This window comes from Sylvia atricapilla, chromosome 17 (assembly GCF_009819655.1).
Source record: "Sylvia atricapilla isolate bSylAtr1 chromosome 17, bSylAtr1.pri, whole genome shotgun sequence".
NCBI lineage: Eukaryota > Metazoa > Chordata > Aves > Passeriformes > Sylviidae > Sylvia > Sylvia atricapilla.
Genome location: NC_089156.1, coordinates 12969825 through 12983014, shown reverse-complemented (window position 1 = coordinate 12983014; position 13190 = coordinate 12969825). Strand labels below are relative to the sequence as shown.

Sequence of the window (13190 nt, the reverse complement as noted above, 5' to 3'; positions counted from 1 at the left end):
GATACCTTAAACTAACACCTTGCAGCACCCCAAAACACTCCTGTGTTTTTATCACTGGAGTGCTTAGCTCCTAAACAAACCCAAAAGTCCCACTGGACAAGGTGGCTGAGGCAGGGTCAAGTCTTTCACCAAAGTGGCAATCATGGAAGTCACCCACAACATGCATTTGCTTTCCTTCACATTTACTTTTTTAACATCCCTTTTTGGGTTTTTTTGGGGGTTTTGTTTTTGTTTTTCTTTCTATTACTGCCCTTACACACCAGTTGTCTCAATTTTGTTGCCACTTTACATCTTTTTATCATAATATGCTTTTTGTGTCCCTGGGCACATCTAGTGGGGGCTGCCAGATATGAACCCCTGCCAAAAATCTGCACAAACTTGCATGCAAAGAAAAAGTTGTCCCTGGAGAAAACTGGGATTCTGCACAAGAAATCTCTGACACCTTTTTAATGGCATTGATCACACCCTGAAGATTGCAGGCTTTAATTAATTTATTTGTCACTTAACTGTCTTAGATAGACACAGCCTTAACCACACCTGGGAACAAAAGCTCTGAAAGATTTACTGCAGAGGGGCATTACCTTGAAAACTCTAACCAGGGAGGTTTGCATTCCAGCACTTTTGGCAAATTTGTCATTTATTCACGGAGTTTCTGGCTATTCCTCACACGCCACCTTTTCAGCAGTGCTGAACTTCTGCTTTGCCATTAGAGTTCAAAAACACGGAACTAAATCCCCATTCACAACAAAACCCCATCCCTTCATCCCAATGAACAGGGTTTGTCAACACTTACTAATATTTGGCCATTTAAGAAAATATAACCTCGTGCTGTTTAGCGCCTAATTTTACACAGACATTTGGTTCTGCAATTCAAGAGGCAGACCCACATTTCTGCATTAGAAAAGCGATTACAGGGATGATATTTTATATCACAGTCGTGCACTTAAAGCAGCTTTGAACAGCCATTTGTAGCACAACTGCTGGCTGTTTTACTAGGTAAGTACAGTGTCTAATAAACTTTGATCTACTACCAAATATGAAAACAAAGTAAAGTGGAATATTAACAGCACTATCTCCACTTTGAAAGGGTTCTATCCAGAAGAGAGATTAGCCACTTATATAAACTCCATGCAGCTATAATTTAACATAATGCAAGTTCCTGCTGGGCTCTTGGTGAGCACTAACGTGAGGAAATTGAGAAAAAGGAAATTTGGGAAGTTTTCTGTAACAGTAGGGCGTGCCATGCTACTGAACTTCCAAAATAAGATATTAAAAAAAAAAAAAAAAAACAAACCTCGCTGCTTGATTAATTTAAAATCAGAATGAATATTCAGGATAAAGAGCCTCCATCAGTGTCCCTGCAGTGTAACCAGAAGAAGGATGTGGGATGAGGAAGGGCAGAGCAGAACCCTGGCAGCGGCTGTGCCAACCTCTGCATGCACAGCTGTGTTTGCATTTGTGCTCCAAGGCTGCTTCTGGACCCCAAATCCTGCTGCCTCCGTGCACCTTTAACAGCTGCTCCTGTCCAACACTTCCTTGCACTTACAGATCCTTGTGCAAACGAATCACTTCTCGAGCTGTGCATCCTTAAAAGCTTTGTTTTAGGGCTTCCTGCAGATCCTGTGAGCCTGGTTCTAGCCCGCTGCTAATGGGAAAAAATGAAGATTCCCACTTATCCATCCATTCCAAAATGAAGTGAACCTGTACGTGTGTGTTCACATTTGCACTCGGCCTCAGAAAAGCTCTGAAAATAAATAAATAGTCTCCCTTCAGGCTCATGAATACCTCCTATAGCCTATAAAGGGGCTTAAGCACATGCATTAGCACTTTGCTGAAAAGAGGTCATTTCCTGAAAGGAATATATATACACTCGGGATTTACTTATGTAAATACAATTTCACACACATCCTCTCCACCTAAGGAGCAAGCCATCCAATAATTGGGATGTAAAACACGTGCTGGCACCTAAATGCAAGAGCACTTTTGCACGCTGACTTTTCTACATCCCGGTCTGACTAGAGGCATGGCTTAAATGAAATGCCAAGCTTCTTTCTTGAGATTGAATGAATTAACATTATTGGCCAGATAATAACCCCAGCATAATGGCACACTGAGGCCTAAGGCAACATTTCAGGAGAATTTCCTTAGAAATTCAAGCCTGATAGGAGATGCTAATGAGTTTAGAGAAGTAAATATAGCTCTTTAAATAGCAAATGACAAGTTGTCTATAACAGTAAGTTTCTCAGCACATTTACAAACGTTTTTGCTTGCGAGCTATAAAGTGACTTTCATTTAGTTGGACTTTAGCTCTCAAGAACAATCACTATCCTCACACGCCAACAAAGAGACTGCAAATACACGAGGGGAGCGCCAATGAAATGCTCATTAAAGCTCCACGGGAAACTATACAAACACCTTATTAAATAAGTTTAATTAAGTGGCTCTTTTCTAAATCATACAGCGCCCAACAATGCTGAGAGGCCAATCCCCCGGCTCACAACCTCTGCTTTTTCTTCCCTGAAGAGGAAAGTAATATTTTGTCTTTCCTTCTGGCGCAGCAGAGCCCCGGGGCAGCAGCGCCTGGCTGGGACACCGCTCCCGACTCCTCTCCTCCATGGATGAGCCTCCTTCCAGCAGGGACAAATGGCTCAAGGAGTTGGCTTGTTTAAAAACTCTCCCTGGAGCACTTTCTCTTGCCTTTACCAACAATCATAACCTCCTGTTTCTGTTGGATCAGTACTTTCATAGAGGATGTCCTCACAGTGGTGCCTAACTCAGCTCGTTAAACGCTCCTGGCAGAGGATGTGCTCGTCACTGTCAAAGCAGCCCCACAAAACCCACAAACCTTCAGCCTCCGAAGGCCAGCACGAGGCTGATCCAACCCTCACCTCCAGGCTACAGCAGGCAGAGCACAAACCTGCATTTCAGGCTCTTCACATCGACACTTTCAGAGCGTGTCAAAGTCACTGGGGCTGTCCGGTGGTTTTAATGCACATTGAAGTGACCGGCATTAAGAGGCCGTGCCATTTGCTGCCAAGTGCTTTGTTTTCCCTGCCCATCGGGGTGGGAAAAGTCCCTTTATGGATTCCTCCTGATCCTGCTCTTGCTTCACACTTGAGATACTTCTGGATCTCTGACAATCGCCTGCCCTGGGAGAGAGGCTGGCAGGACCGCACCGAGCTAAACAATGAAGAGTCTTTTTAGGAGTAATCTTCTTAACACAGTCAAAGAGCACCACTAATACCGGCAGGATAAAGGGCAAAATTATGTTTTTATTCCTAGCAATGGCAACAACAGCAGGCATTGCAGATAGCTCAGAAGTTTCCCCACCCTCCCACCCAGACGGAGAGGAGCGCACGGTTTAATAAAGCATCCCCAGCCACCGCGTCTCGTCTGAGCGAGGGAACAAGAAGTGTGGAGGCACGGCAGTCACCCACTGCTCTGCACAGAAATCCCCCCGGGAGCCTGCACTGCCTGCACCCTGAGCCCCTTCACGGGAGACTGGCCTTTGTCAGAGGAACTCTCCCATCACAGAACTCCAGCGACGAGGAAAACCAGGGGATCGCTCAAACGACCTCTCTGCTAAGCCGAACCTGTTCCTCGGCTGTCCCTTTAATCAAGATAACAAGCGTCTTGTCCAACCCAGGTGACAGCTCCTCCATCCAGCCACCACCGCACAATTCCAATAGAATTTAAAGGATGCTATTCCCGAGCACTGTCACCGCGCTGCTCTCGGAGCTTTCACCGCTGCCCAAATTCCGCTCCGACCCCCTCCCCTTTAACACCACGCACTAACTAACATGCATCTGTCAAATCGCCATCCTCGAGGACCAAAGTAAACTTTGCCCGTTCCTCATGTCAGACACACGCCAGCTCGGCAAGGTTTCCCACATTCACACAAGCGGGCGGACAGAAAGCAGCAGGGAGAGAGGCAGGATTTAAAGGACGGGCAGGGGGAAGAGGAGGAAGGGATGGCTCCGTTCGCACGCTGACAAGAGCGCTCCGGCCTCGGGGAGGACTGGGAGCCGCCCGTGCGCGATCAACTGGTGCCCGCTCCGCGCCGCTCACCTCCGCAGAGCAGCGCTCCGAGCAGCAGCCCGGCCGCCCGCGCCATGCCGAGCCCAGGGGCTGCCCGGGGGCTGCCGAGCGCCGCGTCCCGCCCGGCCCCGGCCTCCGGGGCTCCTCCGCCGTTAGCTCTCCGCTGCCGCCGCCCGCGCCATCGCTCCCAGCGCGGCCCGCTCCGCTCCGCGGTCAGTGCTGCTAGTGCTCCTCGGTCAGTGCTGCTAGTGCTCCGCGGTCAGTGCTGCTAGTGCTCCGCGGTCAGTGCTGCTAGTGCTCCGCGGTCAGTGCTGCTAGTGCTCCGCGGTCAGTGCTCCTGGTGCTCCGCGGTCAGTGCTGCTAGTGCTCCGCGGTCAGTGCTCCTGGTGCTCCGCGGTCAGTGCTCCGCGGTCAGTGCTCCGCGGTCAGTGCTCCTAGTGCTCCGCGATCTGCTCCGCTCCGCGGTCAGTGCTCCGCAGTTAGTGTTCCACGCTCTGCTCCGCGGTCAGTGCTGCTAGTGCTCCGCGCTCTGCTCCGCTCCGCGCTTCGTGCTCTTAGTGCTCCGCAGTCAGTGCTCCGCGCTCTGCTCCGCGGTTAGTGCTCTTAATGCTCCGCGGTTAGTGCTCCACGCTCGGCTCTCCGCGCTCCGCTCCGCGGTTAGTGCTCCGCGCTCCGCTCCGCGCTCAGCTCTCCGCGCTCCGCTCCGCGCTAACCCGGCGGGCAGGGGCAGCGCCCACGGCGGCTCCCCGCTGTCCGGCACCGCCGACGCTCCCCGGGCCAAACTTCGGAAGCGGGCGGGCAAAGGGCGGGGAAGGTGCGCGGAGCGGCGTCCCCACGGCCGCTATCCGCCCCCGGCCGCTCCCCACCGCTTTATGAGCGGCAGCGGCGAGCCCCGACACTTTTCCCGGGGAGGAGACAGGGAGGGCCGCGGGGCCGGAGGGAGGGGGAAGCGCCGAGCCCCACCCTCGGGGGCGGGAGGGGACGGGGACTCCGGGAGCCGGCCACCCGCGGCCGGGGCCGTGACACGGCGGTGAGGGGCCGAGAGGGGCTGAGAGGGGCTCCGGGCCACAAGGACATTGGGCAGAACCTCCGAAGATAAGGAAGAAACGAAACAGCCCAGCACGGCATCTGTGCTGGGAGCAGCTCCGTGGGCACGGACCGAGCGCTCCCTCCCCGGCCGCTGCCGCGGAGAGAACCGCAGACCGCCGGAGAAAAGAGCCCTGTCAAAGGCAGGGAGCGCCCTGTGTGCCTTCCTCTCCGGGCACAGGGAAACCCGCCGAGAAATCGCCGGGCCGGCCCCTGTTTGCCCCGTCTTGGCCCATCCCGGTTTGCCCCATCTGGGTTTCCCCACCTCCTCCTCCTCAGCCTCTTGGTTTGCCTTTTGTACACGTCTTCAGTGCCATCTTCCCAACGTTTAATCCCTGTTTCAGTCCCGTCTTCCCAACATTCCATCCCTATTTCAGTCCCGTCTTCCCAACATTCCATCCCTATTTCAGTCCCGTCTTCCCAACGTTTAATCCCTGTTTCAGTCCCGTCTTCCCAACATTCCATCCCTGTTTCAATCCCATCTTCCCAACATTCCATCCCTGTTTCAGTCCCGTCTTTCCAACATTCCATCCCTGTTTCAGTCCCATCTTCCCAACATTCCATCCCTGTTTCAGTCCTGTCTTCCCAACATTCCATCCCTGTTTCAGTCCCATCTTCCCTACATAACTCACGGGATCATCATAACTCAGTTTCATCCCTGTTCCTTTAGGTTTTGATGCTTTTCCCCTGGGCATCCTGGTCTCTTTCCTCCTTCTTGTGGCAAAAAATAAAAATAAAAAAATAAAAATATTTGTGGCCCAACAGTGTACACGTTTTCAATAATGTTTATTACAGCTGCGGTGCACAGCAAGGCAGGGGCAGGGTGGTAAGAAGTGGTGAGTATTTGAAATGTACTGAGGGCAGAAATCACCTAAACAGGGAAAAAAAAAAAACGCTCCTCAAACACTCTGTGACAAAATGGTGGCTAAAACCACAATCTGCTGGTTTTATCTTGCAAAAATGAGGCTCTGATCCTTCAGGCAAATGCAGCCATTCCCCTGTAGCTGGCTAATCAACCAAAATCACTGAGGTTCTATCCGTAGTCAGTTCCTGGAAAAGGTGTCAAAGTTTATTAGCAGATACTACCCTAAACAAAACGAGTAAAGCCTATTTTGGCAGATTCTAAAAAGCCTATTGTTCGTGCAAGACATTATCCCTGGTTTGATAAAGCCAAGTCAGGAAAGAGTTCCTTAGCACCGAGATTTCCAGGGAGGAACTGCAGAGAACTCTGTCAGCTTTGTGCTGTCACGGTTTACGTGATTTTATTGTCGGCAGCAGCTAATTCAAACGTGGAAAAAGCAGAGGGAGGATATCATATGGATGCAATTTCAACGTAATTTTCCCCACAAGAGTGTAAAGAAGCGTTTCTCGTTGAAAAACTCATTCAAAAATGTGTAACTGCCTCAGTCTCTTCGGGTTGATTGTAGATTTTGCTAGACACTACAAATACTTGTTGGATGAGTTTAAATATAAGAACCCAGCAGTTGACAGTAAAACACAGCAGCTATCAAACATTTATGTCCTCTATCTTGAATCTGTAGATAATGTAGACAATTCGTCTCATTTATAAGAAAAAGCAGACACGGTGACAAGGAATGCTATTTCTTTCCAAGGCAACTTTCACTAAGGGACCAAACCCCAATCCTATCATAATTCATAAACCACCAACATCTGTCTTCTTTGAATTGTGAAAAAAAAAGATCAGTTTGATGTAAATTAGATGGAACATGAGATTATTCAGAAGTACTGACAGGCAGTAGAGGTCCTATTTATCAAGTCTGAGCTGGAGTCAATGCGTTACTTGCATAAGAAAACAAAATTTTGGAAGTTGCACCTCGAGTCCGTTGGCAGAGACTGTCATGGATAAGAGGCAGAAGTCAAATAACAAGGTGATAAAAATGCTAAAGAAGTCTGGACAGAACAGGTTTTGCTACAACTGTTCTTACTTCTGTGAAATTTGATTTCATGTCCTTCTAGGGAACAGTAATGCAGAATTTTCAGTACAAGCTCTGCCTGAGACGATTTGTTTAGGATTGCATTTTCAGCCAAAGGAACAGAAAGAGTTAAGTAGACAAACCACACTCAAAGAACCCAGATTAATTTCTTCCTTAATGCATTTATAATGAAAATATGGGTTGCTGTGAACAATTTATGACAGCAGCTCAATTAGCAGCAAACACAAAAACAGAGCGGTGTGTCTGAAGGCAGGGGACAGTACATAGGGAGCCTTGAACAAGGAAACTGTAACACTAAATAATACAGAAAATGTCATTACCTCCCTTTGATACAGTCCAAAATATGTCCCTAAACGTCAATCAAAGCCATTTAAATGATCTGTCACCCCGAATATGTTTGCATTTTTGTGATGTTCGATGGCTCCAGAGTAAGTTTGTACATTTCAAGTTAGATTCTGACATTTTATTCATGGTGATTATTGTGCTGCTCCTCAGGTTAGCCAGCTGAAGGTTGGTTTGCAGAATCTACAGAACATCAGGATCTCAGGAGTTTCAGTTTTGAAGCCTTTATGGGTTCTCATGGCTTTTAACAGACAACCCAAAACTTTCAGTCTTACATGTAGTCTAACATTCCCTGCAAAGCCTGTAAGGAAATAAGGACCACACTCAGAGAGTGACTGCACCAGAGTTGTCTTCCTGAGGTCAGTCAGCCTCTAAAAATGCTCAAATGTACCATATAATGTCCTTTAGGCTGAAAATGCAGCCTTTGGGGGCTCTCAGCTCCCTCTCTGTACTTTCCCAGCCACGATGTTGAAATCACGTGCCAATTCGCTGACCCAACGCTAAGGAATGAAAGCAGAAAGCAAAAACCCATCAAATCCAAGCTCCTATTTCCACGTGCAGGTAGCAATTGCCAGGGGAACTCTCCAGCCCCTGTGCTGGGGTGGTTTTGTGCAATTGGTATTTTGTCATGCAGAAGTTCTGTTCATCAAATATATCTCCCCAACATTTCTCAGGTGAAAACATGATCATATACTTGGAGAAGTAGCATTTTGTGTAGGTGACTGAGCATGACAACATGTACTACAGCAATCCAAATTGCCTTTTTTTTTATTATTTCATTTTTTATTTTTTTTTTTTTTTTTTTTGTTAGGGAGTGCAAAAGCTATAAAGATGTCTTGGTCTGTGCACGGGATGGAGAATGTTCAGCATAAAATGGAAAATAGTTGAAGTATAAAAAAAAATTTCTTAGTATGAAAATGTAGGAGGATTAAGGCAGAAAAAAACCCCTAAAATTTGTGCTAAGTAGACCTCCAATATTAAAAGAATTTCAGAAATCTGTCAACCAGTCCTAAGGCTGGCCTGGCAGCAGGAGTGGATCAGAAGGAATAACCTGATAGAACTTCAGGATTATCATACAAACCTGAGTATAGCACACAGTGCAGTCTGTAACTGTGACTTTAGTAACTCTGTTTGAGGTGGTCCTGGCTCAGCACCCTGGAATTCAGGCAGGTTTAGGGTTTGGGTGTGATCCCTCAGCAGTGTCTGCTCCTCCACGGCCCTTTGAAGTGCCCAGTGTGAGCTCTTCTCCTGGCTCTGGCTTTTGGTGGGACCTTAAACAAGGTCCCTCGGGGTCCTCAGGTGTGAAATGTGCTGATGGCACAGTTATGGCAATGACCGATGTGGTTTGGGTATGGATGCAGAGAGGGAATTCTACACCTACCTTCTGCTATTCTTTAAACTGGGTGGGTATCTGGTTTATTGTGTGTCTCTCTGCTCACTCATGTAATTGTTCATAATTATAATTTTTGTAACTCATTCTCTTTAAAGATAGAATTTTAAATCCTTGGAATGTGACTGTGGCCAGCTCACTGCGAGTGTCCATTCAGAAATCACATCCTGTGTTGTTCCTCATCTCTGCAAGATTCCAAAAGAAAAGAACACAAGAGATTCCAAAAGAAAGAACAGCAGAGGGATGCACCCCAAATTCTGCCAGAGATCTGAAGTCACATGAAGGAATAGAGTGAAAAAAATACTCAACATTCAGTTTAATGCCATCCCTGTGCCTGGGTGCATTATCATCTCTCTTCTGCCTTCTGTGCTTTGTTTGCAGTTAGGAGTATTGCCATTTAAAGTGATTTTATTACACTCCAGTGTCAGCATCTATCCTGGTAATAGAGATATAACTTGTATCTCTCACAGTTCCTCAGTGTGCTGCGTGCACACAGCACGGCCTGGCTTTGCATTCAGAGCATCTCAAAGGGGTTTTTCTGCCACAGGGCCTGGCATTGTCATTTCTTTGGCTGACAAATGTTTTTACCAGGGACTGGGGATCACCAGGTACCAATATGTGCAGAAGGAATCAGCTCAGCTGGTCACTGATCTTTCCTAGAACACAATCAGTGTCTACGCATCAAAACCCCGGGGTGCCACGGGTGGATACCCCGCAGTCTGAAGAGGTGGCGTTTTGGACCAGAAAACCACTCCTCAAAGTGTAAATGACCATTAAAAAACCCCAGGAGATATTGAAATCATGGATACCAAAGAGATTAAATATGTGGCCTCCCATCCTACCATCCAACAGTGCTACCAAAACAGCCACACTTGTAGTAAATACTCAATTTCCAATAATGTTTGGGTTTGTGAGCTTCTAGAGACAAAAAACAGATGAATTTCCTCATTTGAGGACAGCAAATGCAGCAGAATTTGGACAGGGCCAATAATGGGTATTTATTTTCATGTAGTAAATACTTACTGAAGTTCCTGGCAGTATTTTCTCTTTTTTTCATTCTGTAATGATTGTTCTCTTTATTTCTTTGTTTTATCCAAGTATTATAACCTGGGACTACATACTCTTGGGAAAGTGGGAGCTGCAAAAATTATGAGCTCTAGATTCTATTGCAGTGGAATTCTGTAACCCACTGAGTCTGTGCCTTGCACGACATTTTTCACCGGTGTTTTTTGTAATATTTATAGATGTGAATAACCTTTGGAACGATTCACCCACAGATGTTTCTGATCCCTCTTACTCCTTCTCTTCTTGTTTATGTAAAGTGAAGTGAATTAAGATCTGTTGATAAGCTTTAAGTATGAATACCATGAAGCACTCGGGGATGTTTTCTGCAATCTGAATTAGTGCCCTGCATTCAGTTGACTTCAGAGTTAGTTCCTGGTTTAAAACAATTAGTTGTCTTCATACGAACCTCCTAAAGAACCAAAATATCTGTCAGATACAATATTTCCAAAGGTGTTGTTCACCTCCCTGCTGCTTATTTGGATTTTCCTGCAAAGCTTTTGGAATGCTCGAGTCCCTCCTGTTGCAGGCTGCACTCCGGAAAAGCAGAGCCGCTTCCGAGTGCAGTGCCCAGGATAAATTGTTAATCCAGAGGAGCCCCTGACACCGAGCTGGAGTTCAACCGGTGCTTCCAACCCGTGCTGACAATTCCTGCTCCCTGGAGCTGCATCCAGGGATGCGGGGAATGGACCCGCCTCTGGGAATGGTGGTGCCAGTCCTGGATATCGGACGGGATAACCGAGGCACAGCCGCCGCCCAGGAGCGAGGAGAAACCTCCTCTCAGGCGGATTGAGGCGCCGAGCTGCTCCGGGGCTGGAATTGCCGGGAGGGTCCCGGCTTGGATTGCGGGGCTGGACCCCGGGGATGTGTTTCCTTGAGGGCTGCGGCTCCCGGGATGGATCCTGGGGCTGAATCCTGGGGCTGGATTCCATCCCCGGGCTGGGTTCGCAGCTCTCGCAGCTCCCCCTGGCGCAGGAGGAGCGCCGTGATCGCGGCAGAGCTCCGGGAGCGCCGCATCCCGGCCGGGCTCACCGCCGCATCCCGCACAGCCCGCAGTCTGCATCCCGCTCCGCATCCCGCACAGCCCGCAGTCTGCATCCCGCTCCTCACCCCGCATCCCGCACAGCCCGCAGTCTGCATCCCGCTCCTCATCCCGCATCCCGCACAGCCCGCAGTCTGCATCCCGCTCCTCATCCCGCATCCCGCCACGTTCCTTATCCCGCATCCCGCACAGCCCCGCAGTCTGCATCCCGCTCCTCACCCCGCATCCCGCACAGCCCGCAGTCCGCATCCCGCTCCTTATCCCACATCCCGCACAGCCTCGCAATCCGCATCCCGCTCCGCTCCTCATCCCGCATCCCGCCCCGCTTCTTATCCTGCATCCCGCACAGCCCCGCATCCCGCCCCGCTCTTCCCCCTGCTCCTCCTCATCCCGCCCCGCTCCGCATCCCGGCCCGCGCCTCATCCCGCACTGCTCCTTATCCCGCACCCCGCCCTGCTCCTCATCCCCTCTCCTCCTCCTCCCGCCCCGCTCCTCATTCCGCTCCGCACCCCGCATCCCGCCCCGCTCCTCATTCCGCTCCCCTCCTCATCCCTCCCCTCTCCTCATCCCTTCCCGCTGCTCATCCCGCCCCGCTCCTCACCCCGCACTGTTCCTCATCCCCTCTCCTCCTCCTCCCTCCCCGCTCCTCATCCCGCTCCGCACCCCGCATCCCAGCCCGCTCCGCATCTCTCCCCGCTCCTCATCCCGCTCCTCATCCCGCTCCTCATCCCGCTCCTCCCTCCCCGCTCCTCATCCCGCTCCGCACCCCGCATCCCTCCCCGCTCCTCCCGCTCCTCATCCCGCTCCTCCCTCCCCGCTCCTCCCGCTCCTCATCCCGCATCCCTCCCCGCTCCTCCCGCTCCTCATCCCGCTCCTCCCTCCCCGCTCCTCCCGCTCCTCATCCCGCATCCCTCCCCGCTCCTCCCTCCCCGCTCCGGCGCTCGGCCCGGAGCAGCGCCTTCTCGCCGCCTGCTGAACGGAACGCGCCGCTTCTGCCGGGCCACTGTCGGCCTTTGGTGAGCCACAATTAGAAGAGGTTCTCGTTTAATTACCCGGCATAATAGGACCTGAAACGCTGAAATTCGATCTTTCACGTAACTGCTGCCTCTCAGCAGCCCTCTGGGCTGATGAGGACAATGTTACAAATACATATTATTTATAGAGAAAACGTTGCAAAACAAATACAGTCTTAGAAGGGTATCATGCTTCAGATTGCCTTAAGAGCTTTTGTTTGATTACCGTGGCAAATAGCTGTTGTAAGTCAGTGAAGATGCAATTAAATAATCCTAGTTAGAAATTAATAATAGTCTAGCAAGGAGCAGGAACTTTTAGATGTTACTTCTGCGTGGTCGTTTTTTTTTCCCAATCAAATGAAGGAAATTTTCAACAAGCAGATTTTAAATGGCACTTTAGATACAGCTGTCTTTTAATAATAAGAATGCTGAGTCTTGCCTGTCTTAGGGCAGATTAAAAAACCAACAAAACACCCAAAACAACAAAAAGAATCCCACACAAACAACCAGAATTAGAGAAGTATTAGGAAAACACTTTAGGCATCATGGGTTAGGACAGCCATCCAAACAGGCTTCGAGAAACATGTGCATGTGCTGCAGCAGCTGGTTTGTTGCAGCCTCTTGGATCTTCTGAAGGTCCCAAAGACTGTCTTGAAAATTTGGATTTACATTTTTGCTTTCAAATACTCCCTCCAAGTGCCGAAGTCATATCATGAAATGGTGCATTTGCAGAACTAAGCCCGACCTTATGAGTGTCTCCAGAGGATAACAAATTTGGAACTTCAGTTCACTATTCTGTTCAGTGCTCAGGCATTTGGGTCTACATTTATTAATTAGTAGGCCTGAAACAGGCTACAAAAATCTTCTACCTGGGCATTCCACTTCCCAGCAGAAATGCTGGAATCACCCCAGACAGGACTCTTAGTGTCTCAGGGCTTGTGTTAGATGACCTCCAGAGGCCTCTTTCAATCTAAAATACTCTTTAGGTTCCCATATTCTCTATTGGGAACCTGAAGATCACTAAGTCACATTATGAGAAGAAGAAGGAAATGCTGAGCTCTCATAAATATGTCTCCAGACCGACTGACAGGACATTACCAGGGCACAGACAGAAGTAACCTGGCTGTATTTGGATTTACAAGTGTCACCAATCCTACAGAGATCAGCGAGGGCAGGATGTTCACGTGAGGGATGAACTCAAGGCAAGAAGAGTGAGAGCAGCAGGTTGTTGGATCAGTGGAGGATAACTGAACGTTTCTTGC

At 49.2% G+C, this 13190-nt stretch overlaps 1 protein-coding gene across 1 annotated transcript in view; it reads right to left on the bottom strand.

Annotated features, from left to right (window-relative positions):
- Positions 1-11074, bottom strand: part of TMEM132C (transmembrane protein 132C) — a 186830-nt gene extending 175756 nt beyond the window's left edge. The window contains exon 1 of the mRNA XM_066331806.1: positions 10906-11074. Within this exon, the coding sequence (XP_066187903.1) occupies positions 10906-11074 (169 nt within the window). The remainder of the gene's footprint in view (positions 1-10905) is intronic.
- Between the last annotated feature and the right edge of the window lie 2116 nt (positions 11075-13190).